This window comes from Patagioenas fasciata, chromosome 9 (assembly GCF_037038585.1).
Source record: "Patagioenas fasciata isolate bPatFas1 chromosome 9, bPatFas1.hap1, whole genome shotgun sequence".
Taxonomy (NCBI): domain Eukaryota; kingdom Metazoa; phylum Chordata; class Aves; order Columbiformes; family Columbidae; genus Patagioenas; species Patagioenas fasciata.
Window position 1 is genome coordinate 15,419,189 of NC_092528.1, and position 19,187 is coordinate 15,438,375.

The 19,187-nt window shown below is 36.2% G+C and overlaps 2 protein-coding genes across 4 annotated transcripts in view; one reads left to right on the top strand and one right to left on the bottom strand.

Moving 5' to 3' along the window:
• RASA2 (RAS p21 protein activator 2) overlaps positions 1 to 19,187 on the top strand; it is a 423,219-nt gene that overhangs the window by 82,319 nt on the left and 321,713 nt on the right. The window lies entirely within an intron of this gene.
• DNER (delta/notch like EGF repeat containing) overlaps positions 1 to 19,187 on the bottom strand; it is a 113,921-nt gene that overhangs the window by 14,196 nt on the left and 80,538 nt on the right. For 2 of the 3 annotated variants that reach the window (XM_065845098.2, XM_065845097.2), the window contains exons 8-10: positions 14,554 to 14,778; positions 4,377 to 4,499; positions 1,039 to 1,152 (exon numbers count right to left, since the gene is read on the bottom strand). In XM_065845098.2, coding sequence (XP_065701170.1) covers positions 1,039 to 1,152; positions 4,377 to 4,499; positions 14,554 to 14,778 — 462 coding nt within the window. The remainder of the gene's footprint in view (positions 1 to 1,038; positions 1,153 to 4,376; positions 4,500 to 14,553; positions 14,779 to 19,187) is intronic. The other variant, XM_071812504.1, reaches the window with a different exon arrangement.

Genomic DNA, 19,187 nt, shown 5'->3' on the forward strand with positions numbered 1-19,187 from the left:
CTCATGTAGCAGGTACATCATCAGTCATTTTATTTTTCTCTAGCTGTAAAACACATAATAGCTCAATAGCAGCTTTTTTCTCAGAACATCAAAAGTATTCTATAACTGTTCCAAGAAGTCTCACATAGCATCCAAGAAGGAAATATTATCCTCATTGAACCAGGTGAAAACAAAATCTGAAAGCTAAGTGACTTGACTAATCTCACCCACATTATGTGTGTCTCTTTAAATATAAACTCCATCCCAACAGAATGCGGTATAACAATTTATCATGTATATTCAGAAATGCTATACAATAATGTAGATAATCAGCACTTCTGAGAAACAGCCAGTGTACAACAGAAAGCTAAGTATCCTCAAAAAATGCCCTTTAATTAGCACAGATCACAAAGTATCATTTGATCTACAAAACAGCTATGAATGGGTTTATCTATTACAACATTGGATATTACCTTACATGACTAACAAAACACGTGGTTGTAAATTATCTTGACAGCAGATATTGGGGTTACACCAATCATGTCAGTTTAAATACAAGGCCAAAGGATTAAATGGGCTGCTTGCCATTACTCTGAAAATGTAAACTGATTCATAACAAGCACTTAGGGCTTTTAGCAATTGCATATTAAGGTAATGGAATGAGTTGTTTCTTTAGCTCACAGTAACTAAGGTCAATGTTAAAACATTTTCAAGTTTCAACAGTGTCCAATTAGTATATTGGCTTACCTGGGAGCCTAGAAAATGTTATTTCTAAAATGTAACCTACTCTCAAGCAGTAAGGTCATAAAGCATGTTAAATAGCTGTTAGTTTAGTAAGTTATCTTTAGTAACAGGCTTTTTTTTGCTGCAAAATTTTAAAAACTCAACGCAGTTGTAAGTAATATCAAGAACTTTTCATTCTCACTGGACTGATCACAATTAAGCAAAGTCCAAATTAATCTGTGTCCTTGAAGAGACAGTCTTACTTGGTATTTGTCTTCTTTTGGACACAGTGAACACTGACAACTAGGCATTCTGTGTAATGTACAAATTACTTGCCTGTATATCCAGGTGAACAAATACAGGTAGCATTTAGACCTTCGCTGTCACAAGTGCCACCATTCTGACAGTTGATGTTAACACAAGGATCCTTATATAATTCACAGTGCCTTCCTGAAATGGTAAAATTAGTAATTGCCATTAACGTGACCTATACTGACAGCATGAAATCAGTACATGCAATAACTGAACTTCACCTGGAAGAATGCATTGATGTGCAGCCTCCAGTCCTGTCCTATTAGGCTAATGCCATAAGACAAACACCATATTTTTTACGGTGGCTAAACTTTCACACACATGCCTCCTCTTGCTCTTCCCACCCACTGAGGCTTTGGGACCAGAGAGGCAGGGCGATTTCTGCTAATAAGAACTGAAGGTGTTTCTATGAAAAACCAATGGTATAATAATGCATAATCTGATTAGCTATCTAATATTCTTCAATAAAATGTAAACAATTTTCTTCAGTAAGAATTTTCTGTGATAACTTATTTAACAATATACGTAAGCATTCTCGTGACTCTTACTAACTTTTGCAGGAAAATGAGGAGCATAACTAAGGCAATAAAAAGAGACATTCATTTATTCAAATGTATAGCTAAAAGCAAATAATTGGTTGATCAGTTCCATGCCACTGCTTTTGATTTCTCATCCTCAGGTGTGGGCTACATGAATTCCGCTGCTTTGCCTTGCAGAAGACAGTGCAAGACGTATCTGGCATGCAGAACATAAAGGACAACAGACTCCCACCTGGGGATGGGGAGAGAGGCTCTACTGCCACTGCTACATGCATCTTTTTCTCTGGATCTACTTTTCAGATAAAAATAGAAAACTCAATACATGAATAATCTAATCAGTGCATGAATGCCACATATGTGAATAATGAATGAGCAGTGGGGCTTAGTTTATAATATATCTATTACAGTAAAATTAGCTTACATTTCAAATACCTGCTTAAACTTATGCATTAATATAAGTTTTAGGTCTAAATCTAGGTCTTACTACCATTCTTTGCTTGGGAACAAATCCAAAGTGACAGCTTAGCTAACACCCTAAATTATCTTCAAGTTTTCCCATTTTTATAATTTTACAAGAATTTCAACAAACTGAAGAGCAGGACAGGCTTCTGAATGTTTCTATGTGATAAATTACAAGCACATCTTTCACTTTTAAAGGTGGTTCATGTTTCTAAATCCTTATTGTCCTGCAAACTGTAAAGATGCATAATCAATAGAAGCACAAACTCGTTTATTATACATAAAAACTGCAATAAAACTTGGGCATCAGGAAAATGTTTATAATCACGAGGTAGTGAATGACAGCAAAGAAATTATGTTGCTTGTGAAGATTACAGAACCTACAGCAATGGAGGACTTTCAGAGGTTAGACAAAAGCATGTGAAAAGTGGACATGCAGCTGATCCTGCCTTATTCCTTCTCAACTTCCTTCATGAATACCAAGTGCGTTGCACTGGAATTGGGTGGTTTGTGAATCTGAATTTGAAGAGTTTGAAATGCAAAACTATACAGAGGTAAAATTAGTGAGAACATAGACTCTTTAGAGAAAAGAACATGAGAAAGAAAAATCAATATAAAAAAGGAAGAAATTGGACACATAATACATCAGATATATGTACACAAGCAAATTTATTTAATGTGTAAATGATTAAAAGGAATAAACTTAGTTCTCTAGTGTTCTATGCTGCAGTTATGTACAGCAATGCAAACTTATATGAGTCATATAAAACCAATAATCTCAAGTTAATAGTGATAATTAGAAAATTATATAAAAACAACTTATTTTAAATATTCTTTTAGCAAAGACACACACGTATTCACTTGCTACAGACCTGTTGAAATGATTTGGTCAGCCTGTCAGCAGCAAAAGGCAGAGCACTCTAGCCTGAGCAGCCTGCAGCAGGCAGGCGGTGGCAGCAGGGTCAGGAGCCCCTGGGCACAGGCTGGCACATCCCTCGGTCCCGCTCATATCCATGTGCCAGCATGGAGAGCATGGGCAGCAGGGCAGGGGGACTGCAGACAGGGAGGTCTGGCTTGGTGGTGCTAAAATTGAGGTCCCTAATGGCCCACATAGTATCTTGAGCTGAGTACCTCAGCTCGATTCATTAGTGTCACTGAAAACCTTAAGTATGGGAATAAAGCAAGCTCAGTAATGAGCAAAAGCTGCTCGCAGGACCAGGTCCCTGCTTTCATCTGAAGCGAGATGTGCTGCACACACAGTGCTTTCAGTGTGTACAGATCAGTTGAGAACAGAACATGAAGTCATAACATTCCAGTTCAGTTCTCTAAACTGTCATGAAAAGCTGAGGGTCTTTTCCTCCCTAAGCCTCTAAAATGATGGATTCTGTATCGATTGTCAAAGAGTGGTGCAATCACCAGCATGAAATACATATTTAGCCTCAAGCAGCTGTTAAGCGAGTGTTACTTATCAACACAGATAAGGATTGATATTTTTAATGAGAAAATGGTGGGGTAATGTTCCTTAAAACATAGTCATTCTATGTAAAATATGTATGTTAATAGTAATAACATATATAATTACATTCAAAATGTTCTCACAGCATGAGTCGAAACAGAATATACAAAAAAGTATCCTTTTAATTCTCCACAGAGGAATGTGTCACAGAGAGCTGATATGTGCTACTCTGTGTAAAGCTGAAATCTACTGCAAGATAAAAGATTTTGTATAGCAAAACACATCCTTTTCTGTTCTGTTTTATAAATTACTTGGGAAACACAAAAGACCAATTCCATTTGAATGTATCTAGGAATAGCTGCTGTCAACACAGGAAAGCAGTCACGGACCTAACAGAGTCTCTGGGCTTTATGGTTTTCTAAATGAACAATCCATGTAAAATTCCAATTTTTACTCCTTTGTGCTAATCTGTTTCAATCTTTTATTATCATGTTTTTAACTCACATCACTGGAGAAAATAAATAAAAAAATAATTTGGAAAGCCCTCCATGTAATGGCTTCTAACAATACTGAGAAAAAATGTTATTTAACAGTTGTTTTCTTTTAAAACCCCATCACTTTCTAAGATATCTTAAAAAGAGCAGGAAAAAAGTACACCTAAGAAAAACAGAGAGAAGCCATTTGTCCCAGACAAGGACATATATTTCTCACAGACCAGGTAAATCTCAACTATTCATTTGAATAAAGATTATGGGATCAGGATCTACCTTGAAGTTATTTCCATTAATTCTAGATGTGGGATTTGTTTCTGCTTACTAGAGGATATTGTGTATCTCTGTTTGTAAGAGAACATACCATAAAACAGTACATGGAACAATTCAAAAAACAAGAGGCAGAACCCATCCCACCTTCATATTCAGCAAGGCAGACGCACTCATAACCATTGACAAGGTCTCTGCAGGTGGCTCCATTCTGGCAGGGTGCAGAAAGACATTCGTTATATTCCTCTTCACAGTAAAGGCCATGGTAACCTAAACCGCACAAAGAGGAAATAAACTATGAAACAGCTCCCATTAAAAATTAGCAACTAAGCATCTCTAGACTACGGGCAGTTGCTTGCTAATTGAAATACACTCTGCAGACAGACACATGTAAGGCATCAGTTTTAAGGACATCTGCTCCCCAGGTGAGATTACAAAAAAATCCTGGAAGCACAATGTTCTGAGAAAAGCCTCAGGCCCAGTGATAAAGCACAGCGAGGCCATAAACACAGAGGCTGATGACCAAGTTCGCTATGAACAATGTGAAAAACCACACTCTGATTGTAAAAAGGGATAAACTAATATCGACGTATCTTCTGGCTTTCTCAGATCCTTGTGTCAAAGCCACCTTGTATTGAAGTGGTGATAGTTGTATAACAGTAGTTAGAATAATAATTTATTCTAACTTTAATGCTGTACAATGTCAAGACACTGTAGAGGCATTAAGACACTTAATTTTTACAATATTGCCAAGCTCCAGGAAGGTATTATGGTCTGATTATGCAGATAAAAAAAGTAGGAGCACACAAAAGCTGAGACCTGCTAATGGCCATGAGGTAAGAAATAAGGAGTTCACCCACTTGAAATAGCACTTTGCTCATTATTTAGCATGTCATACCATTATCAGTCTTAGCAGTAGTTGAAATGACTTTCTAGATACGGTGTACCAGGTCAAAGTAGTACTTATTAATATAAAGTAACAGCATAAATTAGTGTAATATAACAGCAGAAATAAACCAGCTGTAATGCTAAAGTATCTTTGCCTGATCATTTTGGTTACTTAGTACTAAAGTCAAAGAATCATAAGCCTGGTCATTTTGAAGACTATCATATTTGATACCAAGAAGCTTATGTAATTCCTCTTCAATTGACTCAGGTTATATTTTTCTTAATGAAAAGTTTTCTTTCTTCTTTCCTTTTGCCTTTTTATTTTCTTTCTTTTTTTTTTTTCTTTTTCTTTTTTCTTTATTAAAGCTGGGGCTTTCCAACTCCAGAAATAATGTCTATATTCATAGGCAATTAATTCATTAACAAGAAAAAGGAAATAGATTGCTCATAATGCTTAGTAAGTATAAATGATGCATTTAAATGCATCATAAGCACTGCACAATCATTAGCACAGACAACTGCAAAACTGCTAGTGTGTTTGACTGATGAAAAAATATGGGGCAATTTGAGTGAGTATTTTTATCTTCCCCATTCTTTGGGGGCACAAGGAGTTCTTCAAATATTCTTTCATATGAAAAGCACTTATTCACAAAAAGCAGTCTTGCAGACAATATATCCCATGATACGTTAACAGTACATAAGGGCACTCTTCCCACTCCTCTACCATGGATTAATTTTGCTTAAATCAGTTAAACATTTAACCTTCTTGACTCCATAGCCAATACTCCCCTTGACCCGCTATTAGTGTGATATCATATCACGACTATGTATTTGTAACCTATAACACCATGCACTGGAACAGTGTTTATAAATGTTTTAAAATCCTGATTTACTCATTACATATAGCTATAAAGGCAAGAGATGAATGAGCACAAAATGAATAAAGATGCCATGGGCAAGAATAAAGATGCCAGTGAAAAGACCTAAAATACAAAGTATAGATTCTGCAGTATGATTTTATTTCTTCAGATAATCTCCAGTTAGTGGCAAAACTTACAGACAGGAAATTAGGGTAATTTTCACAAACAAAGTACCAGAGAGGGGTAGATTCTTATCTTAGTAAGTGGCAATCTATATTCACTCTCTTGGCCTAAATTTTCCCCAGAATTCTCACAGAATCATAGAAAATGCAACAAATGGCATCCCCAGACATCATTTCCATTCCCCCTCGCTCTTATGGATAATTAAAAATAAAAGTGTATGAAGATATAACAGAAGTTAGTACTGCACAAGATGGTTATGCAATATTACCCATTTGATTTTGCACAAAATTGTCTTTTCATAGTAAATAGTTAGCTGGACTAGTAGCCTGTTAAGAACCATTTCAGAACCACTTTCTCCAAAGCTGCTGGCCAGGCAACACCAAATTAAATATGATGTTATGGGCTTTTTATTAGCCTTTGATGAAGTCTATCTAGCTAATGTTAAAGAGAAATATCCATATGTCATGACATCTATAGCCAACGTACAAACCACCAAAACCAGAAAACTTATAAAAATATATGGGAATTCCCTGTGTTGAACACAGATGTAATTAGATATTTTCAGGAAAAAAAAAATCTCCATGTGTTACACACTTCTCATCTTTCAAAGGGAGCAGAGGGAAATTTGTGACTGAATAATTGCCTGGTTTCCAAAACCAATATGAAATATCGCATCACCTCCTAGGGATTAAGACAGCCCCCACTGTCACACTGCACACAGTGGTGGAGAGATATTTTCTCTCCCCACGAGAGGGCAGATCTCACCCACACACAATTTCACCCTCATTGTCCTCACCCTGGCACCAGCAGGTTCCTTCTGCTGTAACTGCTGTGATGGAGAAAGTTCTGCTGTGGGAGCAGGCACCCGAGGGAAAGGCAGGTTTCTTCTCATGAAGCTAAGACACAGCACGTCATTCTTAAGCTTTTTGCTTTGTATTACTGCTTTTAAATTACACTGATATATAAACCATGTATTACACTGAATTCATACATATATCCTTAAAAAGACTACATTCATAATTTCTATATTTTCATTAAAGAATTGAGATGGAAAGAGGAAAATTTTTCATAGACAACTTCAGAATAACAGACTCTAGCACAGTTCTTGCTCTCTTTCTAGTTGCATTACAATTCTGCTGGTTTTATGTTCACGAGCAATGCCAAACACAGCTATATGCATCTTTTGAGGTGTATAACATTTCTGTGGACATATTCAGAAAGAAAGAACCAATACCTACATTAACAACATTTCTGCAGCTGCTGTGTCCTGAGCAGGAAAAAAAACACCTGGGGCACTGCGCCTTCCAAAAGGGCAACTAATATTAATAAACTTCTTTTTTTTCCAGGTCACTAGAAACTGGATATGCCTTCAACAACAGCACCTTCATGAACTCAAGCAGAACTTGCCAATGATGATCCCATTTTGGTGTGCTCTCTTCAGAGCCTGGGTAAAGGACAGAGAACCTAAAAAAACCCCTGAAATAAAGATGTCTCTGTGTTACCTCTTCTCCCTCAACGTGACTGTCCTGCTACTGGTCTTTACAAAGGCAGGAATAGATCCATTGCCACTCTTCTCTGGATTCCCAAATCTTTCTTTCTGTTTCTTAAGCAGCAGAGAGGCTGCCTTGGAGAGGCCAGAATATCTGCCTGATGTTTTCTAGCATGGTCTTCAGACAGCTACTTGTCGAGGTGCACTCTCTTTGCACATGGCTATGTTAAAAAGTGCAAAGGGAGAAAACGTGAAAGGGAATACACAACCTGTGTCATGCAACCTGATGAGAAGCAGCCATGGGTTTTGTCAAAGCCTTTGAGAGCAGTTGACAGAGCAAAAGATACAGCAATGCTTGTCAAAGTCTTGAGAATATCTGCACTATCAGGTTAACAAAAGAGAGGGAGAAGATTACTATTCCCTTTATAAATCAATTAAGAATGAAGCTGAAAGCTTTTGAGGCTTTCTTAAACACTAGCTCCTCAACAGAGATTTTCTGGGGTTATCCACACTTAACACAGCAGCAAATCAAGGCAGCAGGGCAAAAATCCCATCTGTATGGGAAGGCCTAATGGGATACAATGCAACAGAGCTCTGTTTTGTAGAGAACAGCAGCAGTTCATCGATATGGCCACTAACTAGCACAGTGGCACATTACATAGTCAAGAAATACATGTGTTTGGTTAAAATCTGAGCTTATATAGAAACTGAAGAAGAGAAAGAGAGAAGAGCTGCTCCAGATGGCAGGACGGTAGGAAGGCATGTCAGTACCAGCCATGGTCAGATTGCATGAAGAGTTGTCTTAGTGTAGAACTGGAACAAAGATGGTGAAACGGAGGCAATAAAGGGCTCACAGACAGTCTGGAACTGGAAGTAACCTAGAGTCACTTCTGCCAGAGCTTGCATTTCCTCCCCAGTTCCAAAATGTGGGAAGGGAAAAGACAGAGAAAAGAAAAATTGCTACTGCTACAGATAAATGCTGCACTGGTCTCTGCAAAGGCACTGAGATAAACATACTTTCTATAAGCATCTATTAAGGTATATGAGCAAAAAATCAAGTGCAGAGGAAACATCCTCCACGGTACTACTTCTGAACTTGCCACTACTCTTCATAGCCTGTGGAATTTTTTCTGACACTCCTAGTTTGTTTGTTGTTGATTTGTTTGGGTTGCTGGGTTTTTTTTGGTTGGTTGTTTTTTGTTTGTCTTTTTCTAATATTCTATATGTGTTATCATATAGTTATAAAGTAGAGGGCAGATGTTTAATGCCTTTGCAGTTTCAAACTCCATACTTCATACTCCATATGTCTTTCAGAAAGTCAAATGCAAAGCTTTCCTGCGATATTATGTTATTTCATTTCTAGATAGATTTCTTTGCTTAGGGCTACAAAAAATAAAAAGAATATATTAAATATTTGCATTTGAAATTGATAACAGCAGCTCTATTAAAATAATGGAGTGTAAAGAGGAGAAAAGCTTTAAGGGGAGGAAGAAACTGCTTTGGGATTCAGGGACAAAATCAACATTCCATGAACAAACATAATGGGATTACACTGGTTTCATGAGCCAGGCTCTAGATGAGAAAGCCAACAAACGAGCACAAAAATTTTAATCAAGATTAGTTCTGTAACATAGGGTAAGCATGAAAACACAATGCAAACTATGAATCTAATGTCCAAACACTGTGTAAAGGGCCAGGTGATAAGTATTAGTAATAATAATTGGGTTATGTAAGCATATAATTAAACATTTCATGTTTCATGAACAATTGAAAAAATCGCACACATAATACAAAGTAGGTATTGTTGCATAGGCTTTTGAATTCCCCAGAGCCCTCTCAGCAGATATTTGAAAAAGAAGTATATTCAACTTAGCAATAACAATTTTTCCCTCCATTCTGGAAATGGGAATATTCAAAAGTATTAGACTGCTTTCCAAGTTAACTTACACAAATTAGCTTTTCTATATAAGCCATTAGATGACAATGTTCATAATGAAAGTCGATACACACAAAAAAAAATAGTAGTAAATGTCTTGTTGCGTGTGTTCTGCAAATTGTGCAGATATGAAGTATAATAACTATCCTTTATCATTCTTCAAATCTGTGCACTGGCGAAAAAAGCATGGACATCAAACTGCCTACCATAAAAGGAGACTTTCACAGACCTTGGGCTAATTGGAACTGTTTAAAATTCCTCTCTCATTTAATTTTTGAGGCAGAAGTAACACAGATTAAAAGCCAGCTGACACTATGGCTGCTCGTAGAAATAGTGCACAAAGGAAGGATGGCATTCAGGTCACACATTTAAGCAAAACTCTGCAGCGCTTTGCTTCTGTAATAAGAAATCACAGCCTTAGTCAAATACCTCAAAGAAAAAATTACATCCTGGAACCGAACAAAAAAAATAAGCAGCAGGTTCTAAAGTTTTAAAAACCATGTGTTTCAGATATACCATATAACCGATATAGAAAAGAGTTCTAAAATGTCATTTAATAACATTTTCATTAATATATCTAAAAAAACCAATGCATATTATTTCAGGGATATGTCTGAAAGTGAGAGACTCCTGCACAAAGAAATCAGTAGTCTCAGAGCTAGCACACTGATGCTGAGAGCCTGCAAGCCAGAAAGCCTATGGTTCTATAGGCATAGATAATTTATTTCCTACTAACATATGGTAATATCTTTCTGTAGCTCAGTATGTTTATTATTAACCCTTCATAAGGCTACTGAACTGCATAGAAATTTTATTCACCAATTTCATAAGTAATTGTAACAGAGACCATTAAAGTCTCTGCAGGCAAAATTGTAAATAGAATCCAGTTTTTTAATATACCAGCAACATAACTCATCCACTCTATCAAACTACTTTTTGATGAAGATATAAAAACTGTGTTAGGCCATGCTCTATAGTCACTACTTTAGGGGTTTTTTTTAATAGGAATTGGAACATAGGAATCCTCAGGTTTAATTGTTCATCTGCCTTACACGCAATAATTATTCAAACCACTGGCAAAGTGCCCAATATGATGCCTTCTAAATGCTGTTCTACAAAGAAGTGACTCCCATTTACCTACTATGCCTTTAACTCAGAAGGAAAATCTCTGAAGGTAATTGGTTCAAATTCTGCTACTAAGATTAAAAAATAAATTTAAAAAAATCATATAATGATAATGTCATAACAATGAAAAAAGGCCTACCAGAAGAAAATCAACAATTCTCTCTATTCTTACCTTGCTTATCACTTGGGTGCAGTTCTTTAATGACCTTTTGAAATAAGTTATCCAAGGTTTTTAAATTATTGACACATTAATGACAAACTCTCATAATGTGGCCTTTAGTTTCACCTTCGCATGAAGAAAGTAAAGTTATTTGTAGAGGGAAGTCTTTTTAAAACAGGTTGTCAGTTTAAAAAGTGAAGTTTACAGCAGTCTACTAAATTTTGGAAAAAAAAAAAAATTGTTTTAAAAATACTTCCCATGAAATTTCACATATGGAGCAACACAACAGAGTTTGATTAAAGACGAGCATGCAGCCTCTATGGCTTCTCATCTAACTTTTAAATGCACAAATACTTAAATAAAAATAAGTTTCCATAAAATAAGATGCATGAGACTACTTTTAACTCCTGTGTGACACAGAACTTCCGTACAGACTTTTCTTGATCGTGCCCTAACCACTTGTACCATTCAATGGCTAGAAAAGCAGTAGTTCCTGCTATAATCTAACAAGTTAACAACATACTCACCAGCCAAGCAAGGAACAGGTTGATGCTACCAAGTAACTTTCATATTCCTACCTGCTGAGTGCTTTTTTCCTATCTTTCAGGTTTTGGTTTGTTTTTGGGGGAGTTTTGGGGGTTTGTGGTTTTGGTTTTTTTTTCACTTCAAACCTTTTTTTCCTGTTTGTTCCTTTTGCTCTTTAGTCCTAGGGGGGAGGCTGGGGGGGGCTGGATGAGGAGAAGAGGAGGTAAATATCAAACTACTAAATTCTCTGCTCTAAAAATGAATTTAGGAAAATGGCACCTGGCAATTTCAACTACCTGCAATCAAAAAGATATTTTGTCAGACCGGGAACTAATTATCAACTGATATGAATTCTAGTTTGTGCTCTCAGTAAAACAGGATATGCTCACTCTATTTAACATGATTAGGCCTGTTGCTCTTCATCTCAGTACCCAGTCCTTTTCTCTAAGGATTCCTCTATTATGCAAATGAACAGCAAAGCAATTGAACACTTCAAAAAGGAAGACTGAAAATTTGTAATGAAAGAATTATCATCTTCACCTCCTGAAATGTCTAAAAGAAATGGCATGTTAGGAAATACTCTTCTGCATTATATAATGCCATTCTTCTGTTCAGATGATAACTGCCCACACCATTCACAGAAACATCTGAGCTGGAAGCATTTGAGGTCACTTGAACATCTGGACCCATCATGCCACAAACATCTACCAACGCTCTGGTTTCCGAAAAGTTGCAAGCACAAGAATTGAGAATGCCTTCTGAAAAACTATCCATAAAATGGAGGCTTTCACTTGTGGTGGGTTTTTATGGTTAAATAAATTAATACATCTCAATGGTTAAAGCTCTTACATGAGATTCTTATAACCCTGTATGTATAAATTCACATCTGCTGGACAAGAAATGAATTATGAAATAACACTACTGTGGTATTGTCTGCATTTTGCTTTCATATTTTTATCCATTATAAAGCAATATGTAATTTAATTATAAATCTGTCAAATCCAAACTACAAATTTCCACTAGCTTCTGTTCATTTATGAGTACCTCTCCAAAAACAACCTCTGATGGTTCTTTCCTTTTCTCTAAATAGCAGTGATTAATCCTGACACCTTCTAAAAATGCTGCCTTAGTAGATTTCGTTACAAACTCTCTGTATCCACAAGTAAAACTAATCCATTCTGGTGGAGAAATAACTCAATGCAAAATGCATAGAAGGTTAGTCGTTTTTATGGTAGTTAAAATCAGACCTATCACAATCAATGTAAGAAAACCAGACAGTCTGGAAAAGTTAGGACTGCTCATTGAACTGAAGTCCAAAAATTACCTTTTTTCAACAGGCTTTATAAAATTTAGTCAAACCAGACTTCACTGTTATATCATGCTCTGGATAAGGATAGTTGTATTATATACAGACAGGCTTTGTAACTGCACTAAGTACTATACAGCCAGTTGTCTAATCTATTACTAAAAGTATCTTTATTCCAAAAATCAGAACACACTGCAAGAAGAAGAAAATTTAAGCAATAAGACTGGGAAACAACACAGCCATGTTGTGTCCTCTCGCTCAGGGTAGCATACACCAGTGAGGATCTTGCCACACAACATGATGCCTTATGCTGAGGTATTCATAATGCCGAAACCTGTTCTTACTACATTGTTTGATTTAATGAGTGATGGTTTATTTTCAAAAATCAATCCATTATTCCTCTGAAGTGATGAATGCTTTCATCTTTAAGCAGTTTCAAACTTTACTCTCAACATCTGCAATTTCCTTGAAACTGGCATGCATGAGTTACTGACAGCAACACTTTGAAGCGTGCACTCAATATACCAGCCAAGATAAAGACATTAGCTGGCAATTCCTGTGTCTTCAGGGATCTCCTTTCAGATGAGATACCAGTTTTATGGGCTACAGAATCTTAGTTGAAAACTCACTCTCCAAGGAAAAAAGCATAGTTCTCCACAGTTCACCTTGCTCTAAAGCCATAACAAGCAGACTTTTGACAACTTTCCTCCTCAAAATGCCAATAATACATTAAAGCACATTAAACAGTTATTTGACTTTCTTTTTTGTCTAAAGCCTCACTATCCTAACCTGAAGTTTTCCGGGAACAGACTGTGGGCTTCTGTCTTGGAGGGAAAAGGACAAACTTTTTGTAAGAGAATAAAGCTGACTTCTTTGTATGCACAGACTAAAAAGAAACATCTGGATGTGGCATGCGCTCATGGTCAGACTCACCACCTATTGGAGAACTTGCCTACTACAGGCAAAACCTTTGTGATTGGTAGGACACCTCCACAGCCTGCTGAGAAGGAAGGAAGAAGAGTGGAAAAACTGCAACTGGTTTCCCACAAGGCAAAGCCACAGAGAGAAGGTATCTCTCAAAGGAACTTCAGAGAACAACATACATGTCACAGTGTTATGTATATGTAGAGGTACCAAGCATTCAATACACTCCTTAGCTTATCCCTTGTACACTGGGAATTTATTTTCTCCTTCACTTTTGCAGTTGTCAAGTCTATAACTTTATAGGAACAGATTTAAAAAATAATTAAAAAAAAAAAAAAAGCCAAAACCTACAAAGGGAGCTATAAGCACCCCAATATTCTGTTACATTGGCACAATGGAGCAAAGATCAAGAAAAGCTATGCAGACACCATGCTATATTATCAGCTGAGTCTACTAGCTATACTCACCTAAGCAGTATCACTCAAACTTCTGAAAAGAGATAATTTATGTAAATATGGATGGCAGAACTAAACCCTTTGTGGTAACCAATATTTTTTTCCCCTTCTCTTACCTTTGTTTCCCCAATGATCAGTGTCACATTTTCCGTTCTCTCTACCAAATTTCATTATTTCAATGACACTGACACCTCAACCTTAAAATTATTTATCCTGCAGATTATGGTTTTATAATACAGCTGTAGATAACAACCAAGCCATACAGATCTCAGTGGGTATTTTCAGTGCTCACTCTGCAATTTTTGATTTTCCAAATGTAATGTGTAGATTCCTCTCACTATTCCAAACAGGTAGAACACCTGCTCAATGTGATTTATATAATGAAAAGAAAAAAGAAAGTAATTTTTAACTACATATTGGATTCTACATATTAAAAGATTAGAATATTTGCAAAACATGTAACTGGTACAAACCAGGGATACAGAGGCATTTGTAGCTGGTTCCAACACTGCGGCAAATGCCATGTGCACAAGGATTCAGAGCGCAGAAGTCAATCAACTGAGCACATGTAGGTCCTGTAAATCCAGGACTACAACTGCATGAGAAGGCAAGTCTATCTGCATAACAGCTTCCATTGTTCTGGCAGGGAAATGACGCACAAGGGTCTATTTTGTCTTCACAAGAGGTTCCTAAAAACCCTGAAATAAATAAATGGTTTTCATAAGCAAACATTCTGGTATGCATACATTTTTAATAACTACACCAAATTAAAAGTAAGCCATTGACATATCTATACTCCTATTTTATTATTCTATGAAAATTACAAAAATACAGATTTCCTATATATTTTAATGTCTAATTTTACCCATTAACATATGATACAGGATGTTTCAGGTAGAATCATACTATCATATGATTAAGGCAGTGAAGTGCAAAAATGTTTGTTGAATCTGACAGTACTCATCCAATTTACAAAGTGTATCTGGCAAGAAAAGGAGAAGACATTTTCTAAAGATCAGGAATAGACAAGCCTAGAAAAACGAAAAGCCAAGACTGACCCTTTTTTAAATTTCCGTAACGTGTCTGTTAAGAATAACAAGCCCTAAAGCAGCACATGAGTTTAGCAGAGCGTCAATAATTTAAAATATTACCTTTTACAGGAATATACTTCTAATTAGCAGGAGAGAAAATGATTTATTGAAGAAACATCATGTGAAAATTAGACACAAAGAAAAGCATATCCTTGCAAGGGAGCTGTTTTAGACAGATGTAGAAAAAAAATAACATGAAAAAAATGCAGTATACTAACTATAGTTTTTATCACATACATGACAGACATCACATACATGGCAGTGTAAAGCACTGTTATTGCACGAAAGAGCAAGTCAGAAAATAATATTAAAATTTTACCACCCCTCCAAATAAAAGATAAAACTGTCCTTTCCATTCAAATCTAATATTTTTAATGAGTATTTGGTCCATTCATACAGACCACCACTTTTCAGGCTCAGAATTCCCTGGAATATCTTACATTGTAGAATAGATTTTAAAATTACAACACTAACCTAAGGGCATGGGGAATTAGGAATAAATCAGGCCAGCCTCCACTCAGGACCCATCACACCCATTCTACCAATCTATTCTACCACGGAGTGTAAACGCAAACCATAAAATGCGCCTGATGGTGAGAGAAAGGATCAAGACGGAGGAGAGGTGTCTGTTACATAGTAGCCTGCCAACAACTTGGAGCACGAAAACAAATAATGACAGGTGACACTTTGGATTAACACTCACTATTGAAATCATATCCCTGATGGAATGATGCAGATTTTTTGCCTTACTTCTATAGGTTTTGTATCTATAATGTCTTGCTGCTGGAATAAAAGTAGTTGCTGTATTCGAGCTGAACCCCTATATTGTATAAAGCTTGTGATGAATACCAAAATTGACAAAAAATATCACATTCAACACGTACTTTACTGCATCTCATTATCTTTTACTGACTTAGAAAATATTTTAGTTATAAACAATGTCATTCCACATTTCAAGCAAGGTACAATTCATCAGGAAATATTTTCACTTAATTTTGACAGATGTGTTACTTTTAGGGTATTTTCTTTTTCTTTCTTTTCTAATTATTCATGATACACATTCAGATGAAGTGAACTGCAACCTTGTTTAACTGTAGTTCTAGCACTGTAATCATGGATAGCAAGTCAGGAGTTGGCATTTATGAAAAAAATCGCATAACAAATAGATAAATTTACATTTTAAAGCACAACAAAATACCTCCAAATGTTTACTAGAAGATTCAAATTCTACAGTTTCTTCTTGATTGATTAGATTTGTTGAAAACCTTGGCCAGAAAGATCGAGTGAATTGAGCATAGTCTGTCAACTTGACTGAGTTCCAAGACTTGAAGAGCGAGGGCAGAGATAATCAGCTTAAAGATGTTAAAGTTTCCAGTACACACACACACACAGAGAAAAAAATACAAACTGGCAATTAATTTTAAATATCCTAAGGGGTTCCTCAAGGAGACACATGCCACGTTTTATAGAGCCACAAACGCTCAAATGAACTGCATCAGGAATAAGGGGAGATGGATATTAAACAAAGGTGAGTAACCCACACAGAGTGTACTACAGGGATCTACTCAGAGAATTAACAAAACTTGGATTATTGTAACTAGGAGATAGACGGAAAGGCCACAACTGCCTTGTGAGTTCTAGAAAAAAAACCTAGGATATTCTTGGGTGCCGTTTGCAGCAGGATTTTAATGAGCATCCTCAAAATAGGTCTTGGACAAATGACTTAAAAAGCCACATTCCCCTCATAAGTTCATAAGTCTCAGACCAGAGCTATGGAATGAAAAACAAAGAAAAAATAATCCAATTTTTTTTAAGTAATTTAAAAACAAACAAACAAACACAAAAAAACCAAACCAACAAACAAAACAAACACAACAAACAAACAAACAAAAACCCACACACAACTGCAGATTGAACTTTTAACAGTATAGTCATAAGTAATTCAGTAACAGACCAGGGAAGAAAAGCAGGTCTGGCAGGGCATAGGCAAAGAACAGAAGCAGACCCTTCTGCCCTCTCTGTTTCGCTCTGCTATGGCTCAGATTGCTTCATGCCATTTATCAGGACCACCTGCACACTAGTGTTAAAGTTTAAAAACTGATACTGTGGAATCCCATATTAGAGGTTCCTCCTATAGATTATAACTGCATAACCATCAGAAACGGAAAAGAACAGAAGCCCCGAAATCAAGACCCTAATTCCAGCAATGGTTTGCTGACAAATAAAAACCAACAACAACAACAAAGCCTGTACTGTTATCATAAAATCCCAGACAGATTTAAAAGATTCTGCAATGACTTTCAACTACTACCAGGAGGAGATCAGCCAACGAGTTCAGTGAAATCTCTACACTAACTCTGAAACTGGATTAAGAAGGATCAAGGTGGTCTGAGGTCACACAATGACACTAATGCTCCCTCAGTACTACCTTCGCAATGATCTTCTGTATAAAGAGAAGCTTATGGCAGATGGCTGATGGTTCAAGTGACAAAGCACTTGAAGAACATACACAGGTTTAAAATACACTAAAACATGTTGTCCTTGTGCTGTCTTTGCACTGTGAAATGTATTTAGCTGATTCTGGAAGTTTAAATCTTATGTATGAGTTAAATATCCAAAAATACTCAAAGCAGCAGTAGTTACACATCTGAATTGGGGTTCTATTATTTTGGGCACATCTAAATATACATTTTAATCCATATCAATAAAATTTTTGAACACAATGCAAATAACACATTTTAAAATAAAGTTCAGAGGTGCATTGATTGAAAGCAGAATAAAACACTGTAGGAAAGAAAAAAAAAGCAGGATTATTTATCTGCAGAAAAATATCGCATGAATTGTTTTTCAGCCAGCTAACACAAACCCAGCCCTGCATCTAGGTCATTATTGGTGAGCAGGGACATGACTGAAACGCAAAGACTCCTGGTGATTTGCAAGATCTTAATGCAAAATTTACCAAAGGAATAACACAGAAGGTAAATGGGAAAGGTGATATTAGAAAATATTTATACTGCTAAAAACACAAGACAACACTTGTGCTTACATAGGTCAGACCATTTGGCCAGTTGTCAAGAAGAATAAAAGGATTCAGTCAGGTGGTATTCTTCATATATTGCTACAGACCTTCAGGGCAGTGAAACTAGATCAGAAAATGTTTCCAGAGATAGAAAAGCTCTGGATAAAAGCCAGACTTCTCATCATGGTGGGATTTTAATTACTTGACTATTGAAAGCAAAAGAGCCACGTACAAATCAAGGAAGTTAAACAATAACTGTACAACTGTTTTTTATACAGTCTGCGGAACAAACAACTTGCCTGAATGTTATGTTAGACCTAATTCCAAGAATTACATAAATGTGAGAAATTAAGTCTGTGAATTGCTAGGACTAGGGATCACAAAACCTTTAGGTTTGAAATACAGGGATAAATAGTAAAAGGAATACAGGCAATTTATTATTTTCCCTATAGAAAACTTTTTTGTGAAGAAATGTAAGATGCCTGATGGAATTTCACCAGAATTCTGTAAATGGAAAAAAAAAGATATCATAAGGAAACAAGAAATCATTAAAACGTAGTTGTAAAATTTGGATTTAAATTCACCCTAGCTAAGTCTTAACAGACAAAGATGAACAGAGGCTAAACCTGCTAAAGTGTTAAGGAGAAGTCTACTAAAAATAGGAGCAATTTGGGAAAATGCCAGGTAAAAACAGCAGATGAAAAGAAAGTACCAGAAACTAAACAGCCATAAAAATATTTATTAACAACGAAATGTTCTTCAGGTAAATTAAACTCTTTTTATGGTCCTATGAAGAATTTTGCATTCTTAAATCACTAGTAACCTTGGGAAATCTTCCATATGCAACAGCTGTGTGACCTAGTTTCCTGGAATCAAGATAATAAATAGATTTATTGTATGTAAACCTAAAGAAGTTAGAATCACATCTACAAGATACAATAAAGAAAAAGGCTTTTACATGAAGAATGAAGCCCAGAAAACCTGAAGACCTTGAAAC